The 12,680-nt window shown below is 46.2% G+C and overlaps 1 protein-coding gene across 13 annotated transcripts in view; it reads right to left on the reverse strand.

Moving 5' to 3' along the window:
- Positions 1-12,680, reverse strand: part of Tenm4 (teneurin transmembrane protein 4) — a 735,641-nt gene that overhangs the window by 56,392 nt on the left and 666,569 nt on the right. For all 13 annotated transcript variants that reach the window (XM_040728397.1, XM_040728368.1, XM_040728396.1 and 10 more), the window contains 2 exons: positions 8,103-8,335; positions 3,648-3,802 (listed from right to left, as the gene is read on the reverse strand). In XM_040728397.1, coding sequence (XP_040584331.1) covers positions 3,648-3,802; positions 8,103-8,335 — 388 coding nt within the window. The remainder of the gene's footprint in view (positions 1-3,647; positions 3,803-8,102; positions 8,336-12,680) is intronic.

Raw genomic sequence — 12,680 nt, forward strand, 5'->3', positions numbered from 1 at the left:
CTAGGACTCCAAAGAGCTGGTCCTCCTAGAAGAGACTACTGATCAGAGCCCCAGCCTCACATGGAGTCTCTCTTAAACCAGCCTGGAAAAGTGGAGGAGTCATGGTGAGTCTTCAAGTGGGTACCTAGGTGCTACAGCCATCAGGATCTGGGGTGAACAATATTTTACTCCAAGAATTGCTGGATGTATGGCTCTTGGAAGGGCTGGCTAAAGGAAGCCCTTGGCCAATCATGTTCCCAAAAGAGGCTCAGTTATTCCTGCAGCTGGTTTTTCAGCTCTACCTGAAGACCCATCATCTTGACATTCCTGGGTTTCCCATAAACACTCGACATTTGGTACAATTTGGGGTTTACTCAACATGAATAATGTAATTAGAAAGTTTCTTTATGAGGAATTTGCTCTTGTATGCTAGTGTCTATAATTTGTTTTGCCTTAAATCACAGCCCTTTCAATAATAGCAACAAAACAACAAAAACCCCAAACCAAGCAGAACCAACTCAGATGCCCAACCATTGGCTAAACAATTATAACACATTTGCTTTACTTGTAAATTAGAATACTGTGAATAATCTTTTAACATTATGCCCTAGGCCAGCTGTTCTCAACTTTCCTGATGCTACGGCCCTTTGATACAGTTCCTGATGGTGTGGTGATGCCCAACCATTAAATTATTTTGTTGCTACTTCCTAACAGTAATTTTGCTACTGTTTTGAATTGTAATGTAAATCTCTGACATGCAGGATATTTGATACGTGACCCCAAAGGGGTCTCACTCCACAGGTTGAGAAACACTGTTCTAGGTAGCTATGCAATGATGTGGAGAAGTGTTTGCTATATGCTAAATAGAAAGAACAAACTACAGAGCTTAAGGAGTAAATGAAATCAGCTAAGGAAAATACAGAAGTTTGTTTAGGGACAAAGAGGAGATAAAAAGCTGGAAGGAAACAGACCAAACTGGGATCAAAGACGATGTTAATATTCTTTTTCTTTTAATTTTTAAAAAAAAAGTTGCCATAGTGCATATGTGGTTGTTGGCAAATGTAAAACAATAACAACAAAATAAAAACAAGAGCAACCAACCAATCAACAGCAAAAATCCCCAAACTAGTTTATGAGGTTGCCTCTGTCTCCTTAGCTTAGAGCTGTTCCCAGGATGGGCCAAAACAGTCAGTGCTCAGCGCCTGGATCCTAAAGCTCTTGGCCTTCACCCAGCCCCAGCCCCAGCCCCTGTCTGTCTGCAGAGCAGGGGAGCTTGCAGCCCCTCCAGAGCTACTGCTGCCCACACTCCCCACTGCTCTCTGGGGCCTGGTCCCGCCAGCTTTCGGCTACATCAAGAACACAGTTTGCTCTAAAGTGACAGGAGGATTTTCAATTTCCTAAAACCCATTCCTTGTCAACACTGGCCGCTAAATATTTTATGCCCTCTGGTCCTGTGGCACCTTGGAGACTTACTTGCAGAGACCTCTCTGCCTGTCATTATGATGAAAAGATGGCGCCCTGATGAGTGGGGGTGGGTGGGAGGGAGCAGAGCGGGAGCCAGTGGGGAGATGGGAGAAGAAGAAAGGAACAGGCGAGCATTTTAGCATTTTCTGCATGTTGCTTTATGTTACCATGTGCCTGGGAAAGAAAGCCGCTGCTCTCAGCTGCTCCAGGCTCTGGCATACTGCTGGCTTGATGTCTCTGCACCAGATCCCATGCAGACACCTCTTTGTTTCCTCCTCTGGGTAATGATAATGTTGCCACAGCTTTAATTCCTATCACCTGAGTATTGTGCCTGGACCATAGAACTTCCTTGGTCCTCGAGCTCCAATGTTCAAGGAGCCTGTTGTGGAGGGGGTTCCCTTTCCCAGTTGTCCTGAGCACTCTGTATCTCCTTTAGGTTATTTTGAGGCGACTACTTTGCCACAGAGTGATGAGTGTACTCAAATGTACAGGAATAAATGAATGAATGTCTACAATGGTACACAGAGCAGGAGGGGTGGGGCAGAACACCTCATTTCCTGTTTGTTTCCATAGTCACTAATGGGTCAGGTCATCTCACTCAAGTTTCTTACACTCCAGCTTCCTTCCCCATATGAAAACCAGAGCAATCAGCATTATCCAGGGGAGTTGTAGCAAATGAGACAATATACAAGGAAGTTCTTTGTAGAGTTTCAGGGAACTAATATTTACATTCTATTACCAGCTGGTGGCCCTGTGCTAGGCAATTACGTTCATGATTTCATTAGAAAGATTCATTTCCCCGTCCTTGATGAAACCCAGTGCAGGACTCTGTATACCATGGCATTTCCTTTCGCCCAGCCTCAGTTTCCTTCATTCTACCCCAGGGACTATGGTGGCAACTAAACAAGAAAATCCGAGTTGTATTCAGTCGTGCCCCTGTTTCTAGCAGAGTACCTAGCAAATAGCAAGTTTTCCTATTGGCTCCACAGCACGAGTGGTGGCCCCATCTGCAGAGCTGAGGACCAGGTTCCAGGGCTGTGACAGCTGCTTGTTACCACGTGCTGCCCACAGTGTCTTTTGGGGTTTGGTCTTTGTCTCCTCTCAAATTCCGTGCTTATCTGCTTTGCAGGCTTTGGACATGGTTTCTGTGGTTTTCCTTCCTGACCCCCACAGGAAAGCCAACTGGCTGCGTGTTGTTAGTAGAGTGAGCTCTGGAAACAAACACCACCTTCCATATGTGTATGTAAAAATATATGCCCATGGTAAGAGTTCATTGAAAAAAAATCCAATTCTTACATTCAAACAAAGGCAGCAAGGACCAGGAGTAGAGATTTCACTCCATGATTTCTCAGTGTGTGGCTTTTGCGTTTTTTCTCTCCTTCTACATGCCAGCTGCCTTCCAAAGCCTTTGGTGTGAGAGCCTGGCAGTGCCCGTATCTAAACCTAAACAACTCTCCAATGTGTGGATTGAAAATGTTCGGCACCCTGTGCTGGCTGGTTGAGGGCCCATTTAGAGGAGCAAAAATACTTGTCTGCACATCCTTGGGTTTTGGCGGCTTCCTCCTGGGTAATTCTAGCTTGCTCACAGACTGAAGAGAGAAACTCTCGAGCCAGCAAGGCAAAGCCTGCCAAATTGCAAAGACGAATGGCAGAGAACAGATTCTACCCTGGATCGCATCATCACAGAAGCTGGCACAGGGGGACACTGCACCAGCACTGGGCTGAGATAGGACGTGGGTGCTGGGACTGCCAACAGTGTGGTCATGGGGCTTGGAGGAAGTTCAGAGATATGTGTTAGCAACAGAGGAAGGCATGGCAAGTGAGGCTGGGAGGGAGCTCCTGTCAGCTTCTTTATATTCTCTAGGCTCTGATAATCTTAGTAGGATGGATGTTCACCAGCTTTCCTCAAGTCCTGCTCCAGAGACCTGGCAGTAAAGAACCTGGTCCTTGCCAAGTCATCGTAGGATATACTCAGGATATACTGGATAACCAGTCTCTGGGTCTCATTTGGGTTCCTGCTGTCTACTTGTTGAGGCCCAAATTTCTTGGTATAATATGAGGTCCTTCTCTCACTGGCTCTAGACCACACTCATATCTCAACTCCCTTCAAAATGCCCCCTGCTTTGGCATTCAACCTTCCAACGTTCTTTGAGACAGGGTCTCATGTATCTTAGGCTGGTTTTGAACTTACAAAGTTTTCTCACCTGAGAAATATCCATGACGGAGTCGCAGCTGAGGGGTCTGGCGGAGGTGAGGTCATTGGAACCCAGCAAGGTGGAGATGATCCCATTTTGATCAACACGTCTGATCATCGTGCCATCCACAAAGTAAATGAGCCCAAACTTGTCCACTGTAATTCCTGGGGTGGAGAAGGCCAAACAGGGATTCAGCATTGGAGATGAGGAGGAGTCATACAGTATAAAGCTTTGGGATTTGACATCTACTCTCTGTCCCTCTGCTAGGGTCTCTTACACAGAGGTAAGCACTATGGCATTGAGCTACACCCAACTCCCTCTCGTTCCTTTTTGTTACTTACCGTCTTATTTACTACTTTTAAATTTTAAGAAATAAATCTAAAATTGTTATTATTTCTTTGAGACAGGACCTCATATAGCCCAGGCTGGCCTTGAATTTTGCATATAGAGTAGATGACCTTAAACTTTGAAAAAAGAGTGCTGGGATTATATGTGTGCAGTAGTGTGTTAAGTGTTACACAGTGCTGGGATTACATGTGTGCACTAACATGCTCAGTGTTACCCAGTACTGAGTACTAGGTAGCATGTTCAGTGTTGGGGACTGAACCCAGGACAATGCGCATGCCCGGCAAGTACTCTATCAACTGAGGTACGCCCCCAGCTCCTCCAGAGGGGCAGGGAGCAGAGAAGGTGATTTGAGTGTCCCGTGAACTAGGGGTTAAAATCCAGTGTTCTCACTTTGCTGCCACAAGACACAGTTAATCTCTCACTTGACTACAGGCAGAAGCTGGGTTTGTGAAGCACTTGAGGTAGAGGTAGCAGAGACATTTTCCAGGCTCACCATGAATTATTTAAATTAACCCATTTCTCAAGTCCTGCAAACACAATAATGGATCTCCTTTTTAGCAACAATTTCTCTTTCCTTCAAGTTTACTAAACCTTATTATTTCAGTTTCATTGGCCATTATAGAAGCCCAGTCTAAAAAGAATCCTACGGGTTTGTTGACATTAGGGTTTGAGGAAGGCGTACTGAAGACTGGGGTTCAGGCTGTCATTCAGCATCTCCCTTTCACCTGCTAGGCTCTTTCAACTGGTTACCCTTCTCCAGGCCTCTGTGACCAAGTCACTGGACCGCTTGACATCTGCTTCTTACTTGTTAAATCAAAGGGCTGTTTGCAGCCTACATTTCTGACCCAGGCCTGAGAACTCATCAGAAGTCCATGGCACCCTTGGGTGACTGCTTGAGAGGAGCTCATGAGAAGCTTGTATTTCTGAAAGGCACCCTAAGTGACAGTGGTACAACACAGTCAGAAGGCCATTCCTCTAGGCCAGGTACTCATTTCAGAGTCACCTGGAGAACTTTTGCTTGGCTTTACATCTGGCAACACCACTCAGGAGATGGCAGGGACCGGGGCTGGTATATGTGTTCAAAATTTCTGGGTGGCATCTGTCACCCGTGTACACAGTGAGGGGTGACAGGTTTTGAAGGAATGAGTCGGAACCACATGGCATACCATGGAAAATAACAGACCTAGGAGGGGGGTGGTGACATAAAGGGTAATCTGTTCACTTTATATGCTCTGTTTCCTTCTGTCCAGTCAGTTGGAGGAGGGTTAGAGGAGGGAGGCATGGGGGGGAGGGCAGGCCTGAGCTATGAGGCTCCCGGCTGTGTGACTTCACTACTGACTCTTGGTCTCCTCATTGCTGTGTGGGATGACAGCTTCTGCATAGGCAGGTCAGGGAGAGACATCAGTTGATAGAGTGAGGACCTGGGTTCTAGTCCCAGAACCCACAAATAAGAAGCTAGGCATGGAAGCACTTTCCACTGCTGACACTGGGGAGGTGGGGACAGGTGGGTTCCTGAGGCTCCCTAAATTCTGGGTCAATGAGAGATCCTGTCTCAAAAAAAACACCCCAAAACAAAACAACCAAAATTAACCAATTCTTCCCCCAAAATCCCAAAAGGTAGAATGACACCTCTGGTCTCTGGCCTCCATATACACAATTGTGTATTCCTGACATATGCATGTATACTTGCACGAACCACACACACACACACACACACACACACACACACACACACACACACAGACAAAGACACACAGACACACACAGACATACACAGACAAAGCCACACAGACACACACAGGCATACACAGACACAGACACAGACACAGACACACACACACACACACACACACACACACACACACACACACACACACACACACACATGGGTGGGGGCACAGCTGACTTGGAATTTTTAATTCCCAACATTCGTTAGTGACCACTGTGATTGTGAGACAGTCAATGCTCTGTGTCTTTCAAGGCCTGGGTGGATTCTCAGCTTCTTGGGTCTCTTCCAGGTCAGCGGGATGGGTTAAGGCCTCCAGGGATCTCTGAGTGATGACCACACCAGAACACTCATTCCATCCCTCTTGAAAGGGCTGGAAAACTGGAAGACGATGTCATATCAATGTTTAGGCAGCTTCAGGGCTGGGAGTCTTTGCTGTGGTCCTGCCTAGAATGTCAATTACTTTTCTTCCTTAAACAGCAGGACATGAGTCTGCCTGTCTGCCTGGCTATGCCCCGTCTCTCCCTTCCATCTGCCAGGACTGATGAGTGCTCCATGAACAATTGGGCTTCTTGTTTACAAAGTTGGCTGCGCAGGCTAATAGAAGTGATCTGTCCCCTGATTAATTACTTCATTTTTTCTCCTTTTGTTGTGCTAAATAGATGGACATCTTTTCTCCTCCTGCTGCAAAGTGACTGCATATTGCAGCACCCTTGTCATTTCTATCTGGGTTAATTACAGGCTTTTGGGCAATGGTACTGCCACTCCATCTGTATGGGTGAGGGAGGGGACCACAGGCGTTCAGAACAATGGAGAAATGCCAGGAGAGAAGAAAAATCTCTCAGCAAGAAACTGTTTTAATTTGAAGAGAGTAGGATGTTGCAACTGACAGAGGCCTTGGGGGATCATTTGGCATAACTTGCTTATTTTCGAATTGGGAAACTGAGGTGTGAATGGGGAGAAACCTCTATTGAGAGCCTACTAGTAGCAGAGAAAAATTGCAGTGCAAGCCTATGCTTGTCCTCTACTGCTCACTCGTTCCAAAGGAGTCACAACCACCAGGGAGTTTAACCATTGACGACACAATACTTCCCCTGCAGAGTTATCACCTGACCATTCCATTAGGTTGTCATTTCATGACAACCTGCCATGACTCTATGCCATACTATAGGATTATGTAATACACTATAATGATAGTAACGGGGATCTCCTTGGATGCTATGCTTACCATGTACCTAGTTGTCTGTACATATATTCCTGACATTTAAGTTGGATTATGACTATGTGGTATAGCCTTGTAACACAGAAGAGGAACATGAGGTTCAGAGAGGTTAAGCAACTTGCCCAACCTCACACAGTTACTGGATGACAAAGCCTGAATTTGAACACATGATTTTTTCTGGAGCCTACTCCTTTTGATTTGAAACCAGACCTTGAAGTCTGGTATTCCTTAACAATATAATAATTTCTAGGAGTTTTACAGGACAGCATGTGAAATATATCAACTTTGACCCCTTAATAGTCTTAGGAGGCAGGCATGGATGGTATTATTATGCTCATTTTATCGAGTTGGTTTATAGGCTGGATGTCTCTGGCTATGCACTTGTAACACAGTAACTGCTCTACTGAAGGACGCTTGTTGGCAGTAATGGCATCTCTTCTGTCAGGTCTCCTCAGTCTCCAGGCATACAGGTCTCTCAGCTTAGAGCCCCAGACAGAGCTCTTCCTTCTTACATCTCAGGGCATGTGTCTCCTCACTTCTCCCAGAAGGCTTCCCATCCAAGATTCCTTTATTCTGCCACAGTGAGCTTTGCTATGTATTACGAAGCTCCGCGCACTTGGTAAATGCTTGATGAGTGGAAAATTAGAGACTCAGCTCTTTGAGTCTATCTGATATGCAAGGAAGACACAGGGCAACGTCTTTGTGTAGCAACAACTGAGCGAAAGCCTGCAAGGAACGGGGCATTGGTTTGTTAGAATCCTACATGGCTGTTAAAAATGAGTAGCTAGGAGACTATTTACTGTCACGGAGAAATCATGCTGTGTCGTTTAGATAAAAGCAGTGTGCTTGGTGTGGTTTCATCTTGTTTGACTACTGCAGTGACTAATGTGCACAAACATTCAGAGAAAAAGACGAGCAAAGACAGGTATTGTTAACTGTGGTGGTTTCCGGCAGGTGGAATTATCACAGTTCCTCTGTATACTCTCTCTCTCTCTCTCTCTCTCTCTCTCTCTCTCTCTCTCTCTCTCTCTCTCTCTCTCTCTCTGTGTCTCTGAGGCCTCTTGATAATGATTGCCTATAACACACACACACACACACACACACACACACTTGAAACATATAATTTCAATGTCAAACAAATGCTACTGTTTTAAATGCAAGGCCTTACCCCTGGGATTAGTGAGCGTGGCTTCTGTGGCTTTCCCACCATCTCCGCAGCGAGTATCATCAAAGGGGAGGCACTGGTCACCAGTCCCCGCTACCACCTCAGAGTTCTTGACCAGGTCCTTCACCACTGTGGTGGACTTGACCTTGAAGACCCGCCGGCTGTTGGTGTCAGACAGGAAGACAGCCCCGCTCATGGGGTCTGTAGCCAGGTAGTATTTGTGTGCTGGGCTGTGACTGCAAGAAAGGCAGGGCTAGGTGAGCGCTTTTCTTGTCTCTGTCACATAACTGTATGACACAACTGTGTCCATACACCCTAAATGTGTCAGGTCTCATGTGGCCTCAGAAACTAAGAAGGGTTGGGCCTGCTAAGTACGTGAATGGGGATATACAGCATGGATCTCCAACCCATTTGACTCTAAGCAAAACACTCTTATGAGGATGCTATCTTTATTGTGGATCACCTGAGAGCTTGGCCTGATGATCCCTCCCCTTTCAATAACTAAGGCAAAACCTCTTTCCTGGTCTGGGCATATGGCTCAGTCAATAAAGTACTTGCTTTGCAAGTACCAGGATTTGAGCTCAATGCCCAGAACCCATGATTATTTTTTAAAGCCAGCTGTGGGAATGTGCCTTTGTAATCACAGAGTTCAGGAGGCAGAGATAGGAACATTCTGGGGCTCACTGGCTAGCTAGTCCACACTCCTTGGTGAGCTTTCGCCATTGAGAGACTAACTTAGAAAAGAAAAAAAGTTGTATGTTGCCTGAGAAACATCTCTCGAGGTTGTCCTTTGGTTTCTACATTCATGTACACATATCTGATGCCTACCTGAACATACATGTGCTCTCACACACATATACACATATAAACACCAACCCCCACCATGCCTCTTGCTGATTATTGCTTATATCAAATGATAAACACACGCTTTCTTTTTCTTTTTCCTTTTATGTGCATTTGTGTTTTGCCTACATGTATGTATGTAAACCATGTGTGTGCAGTGCCTACAGAAGCCAGAAGAGGGCAGACTCCCCATCCCCGAACTAGAGTTACAGACTGCTGTAAGCCACCTGCCATGTGGGAGCTGTCATTTGAACCCAGGTTCTCTGGGAAGAGCAGCAGGTATTCTTAACTACCAAGCCATCCCTCTAGTCCAGCACATGTTTCCTTAAAAAGATTACCAATAAAGTTTTCACAGGAGACAGGCTAATTCAAGATTGGGACATGGAGGTGCTTGGTTTTAAACAACACCCCAAGGATTTAAAACAGGCCTTTCTCTTTAAGGGTTTTACAGCAGCTTCCTGTTCCATTCTGGGTCTGACAGATAAGACATAGGCTAGACCTGTCTCCTGCCAGTCAGTGTCCACCCATTTCCCGTTGTCCCCAGGATAGATTTCAGGAGACCAGGTGTCTCCTGCAGGAGTAAATGAAACGCAGGATTGGTTTCTAATATGCAGGGACTCCAGGTAAAAAGAACAGCAGGAGTGGTGCTGATGGGGTCAGTTTCTGGAAGAAAGTCATAAAAACTGGGCTTTGGTAACAGGAAGGAAGCCAGACCATGCAGAAACACAAAGGGAGGAGGTACTCTAGCCAGAGGCTGGGGAAAACCAGGGTATGAAACCAGATCAGTCTCCATTCCAAGGCAGGCTCTGAAATCTGGGTGTGTCATGTGACCCCTGCACCTCCAGCTTCCTTGGCTAGAAGACGGGAGTGTTAGTGCTTGCTTAAAAATTGGGGACAGCCACACGAAACCACAAGTGCCAAACACGTAGTGTGAAGCCCAGCACATGGGGGGGGGTGCTCAGCAGTCACGTCAGCTGTTGAGTGATGGTGTTTGCGCTTGCCTTTGGAGATGAGTAGATCCTGCTTCTCAGTGGTACTCATGACAACGTCTCCAAACCTATAAAACTCGTGGGTTCTGACTCACCGCTGGGAGTGCACTGTGATGTCGACTTTCATCTCTGTTGTGTGGCTTGATCATTCACCGGTCCCTCAAACTACATCTCAACATTGTACATTTATCAAGCATAGAGATTAATCCGGGTCCTTTGGAAAACCTTTACATTTTACATGCTGTTGATTATCATATGTGAAGCTTGGGTCGCTCGGTGTGTGTTGTGAGTGTGTACTGTGGTGTGTGGTGAGCAGTGAGTGGTTCCACTAATATGGCATGCTTTTCTCCAGTGGTGTTTCCTCTCCAGCCCATGCTGCTGTCCCATTGCTTCTTTGTGAACAAGGGCAGGCTCCCCTTCCTGCCCAGGCCTTCTTCAGGCCTTTTTTCTGCTCTGACCTGAATCCCACCAGGTTGTTAGCATGTTTCATCTTGCATGACTCTCCCATCTTTCAGAGGAAGCACAGATCTTCCAAGTCAGATGCCCCTGGGGCCTTCCTCACAGACATCTCACTCTAGGAAACCCCATACCTCAGTGCATTTGGCCTTCCTGCATCCACTCCTCTGCCCTGTTCCTCCTCTTTGCCATTTATTCTCCAGGTGCCTCATCAGAGACCTTTTCTGACAAACTTCCCTGGACATTTTTCCTTGTGCCCTAGGGTTCATACTAGCTCATGTCTCACATGAAATACAAGGCCATGGCTATTTATATGTCTTTCATTCCACCTATCAGTACTTAAAGGGAAATGGCCAGATTTTTATTCACTTCTGAATTTCCAGTGCTCAACTTGCAGCCTCCCAGCCCTTTGGAGCAGCTTGTCTTAAGTAATGACCATTTAAGTAATGTCCATTTTCAGTTTATTTGGTGGTATTTGCTTCCCTTCTACTTCCCATGGGGCTTGTGGTGATAGCACAGACATCCTGTTCATCTTGAGACATCCCCTGGGACTTAGAAGGTGGCACAGAATTAATCTTCCCAGACAACCCTGGTCCTGACTTAATAAAAACACAGTGACCTTAGAGCCCGCTCTGTCGTGCTGGAGCATCCTGGACTCCCATGACAGCCAGGAGGCAGGGGGATGATTTCATTTGTGTGTGCATCACTCATCATAAACTGGTGATATCTCCCTTGGCAGAAAGAGGACCCTGAGGGAGGCTGGTGGAGGCCCTGTCCACTTAGGTTAGCTCCTCGAGTTTCCAGTTCACATCACTGTGCACTGCCCTGGAGAAGTGTCACTTGTGTGGAGCTTCTCAAATGGGTGAATTTCAGGAGAGGGCAGCCATGGTAGGATTGTTCCACATCCTATAAAAGTTATGGCTGCATCTTTTATGCTTATCTGGTGGGCAGCAAGGAAGGATAGTGCTTGCTCTGAATGGAGAAAGTGAAGGTTTAACTTGGGCAAATCAATGAAATAGTTGCATCTCCTTCAGCTGTCCAATGGTTAGGTCTCTGCTCTGCCCACACATGTATACATACATACATGTACACACACACACACACACACACACGATGGTTGTTTGTTTTGACACAGGGGCTTATTTATCTCAGGCTGAACATCAAACTCACATGTAGCTGAGGATATCCCTGAACTCGGGATTGCCCTGTCTCTGTGTGTCTGTGGTTCCCACTGGGTCTTCCCCCAGCCTTCAGCCCCAGCAGCCTATGGAACAGAGTTGGGGAGCTGATCTATGGATTGGTGTGTGTCTGATACTGAAGGATGTGGATTCCATCCTAGCCTCTGTGCCTACACTTGACACACATACCTCAATCCCCCATAACTATAACCATCACATTATGTAGGGGACTGTCTTCTTACATTTCAGCCATGACTATCACATTATGTAGGTACTGTCTTCTTACATTCCAGACACCTGAGATGGACAGAGATGAAGCATATGACCAGGACCACAAACTGCTGAGTGAACTTCAATCTACATCTATCTGCTCGGCTCCACAGTCTGTTCTTTCTATACCCCACATGACTGCCACAGTTCTCAAGCATGTCAGTGCTGCATCCTAAAGGCCTGGGGATCTGCTGCAAGCCATACATCCTTGAAAGCATGTGATGAAAGAAAGATCCAGGGCCCCCTTTGACTTGCTCAAGTCAGGAGATTCAGCTGATCACTGCTCCCCACCTGTCCTACCCCCACTTTTCTGTTGTAGCACACCACATCCTCATGTTTCCACTAGGGCTAGGGCAGATCTTGCTTTCAGTGTCTAGCATTTTCACAGGTTCTTCTCTGCTGAGTTGTCTGTCTCCTCAATAAGACCTTGAACTTGGGATTGGAGAAATGGTTCAGCAGTTAAGGACACTAGCTGATCTTCCAGAGAACCCGAGTTCAATTCCCAGCACCCACCTGGTGGCTCATAACCATCTGTAACTCCAGTCCTATTGGATCCAGTGTTCTCTCTGGCCGCCAAGGGTACAGCATGCATTTGATAAACAGACATATACAGACAAAGAGCCATACATATAAACTACCATCATCTCCTTGAACTCTTCTAGGATACGGACTGACTTCAAGTCAAGTCCTATAATGATTCCCACTGTACAAATTCAGAAGAATCTTTCTACTGAATTTATGTGTGAATGAATGAATGGCTGACAAGATGAATTTGTTGCTGGAGTATTCACAGGAAGCACCCATTGCTAATGATCATGGATTGATGGTTCTGTACATCAGAATCA

The sequence above is a fragment of the Mesocricetus auratus genome, unplaced genomic scaffold (genome assembly GCF_017639785.1).
Source record: "Mesocricetus auratus isolate SY011 unplaced genomic scaffold, BCM_Maur_2.0 Super-Scaffold_4256, whole genome shotgun sequence".
Classification (NCBI taxonomy): domain Eukaryota; kingdom Metazoa; phylum Chordata; class Mammalia; order Rodentia; family Cricetidae; genus Mesocricetus; species Mesocricetus auratus.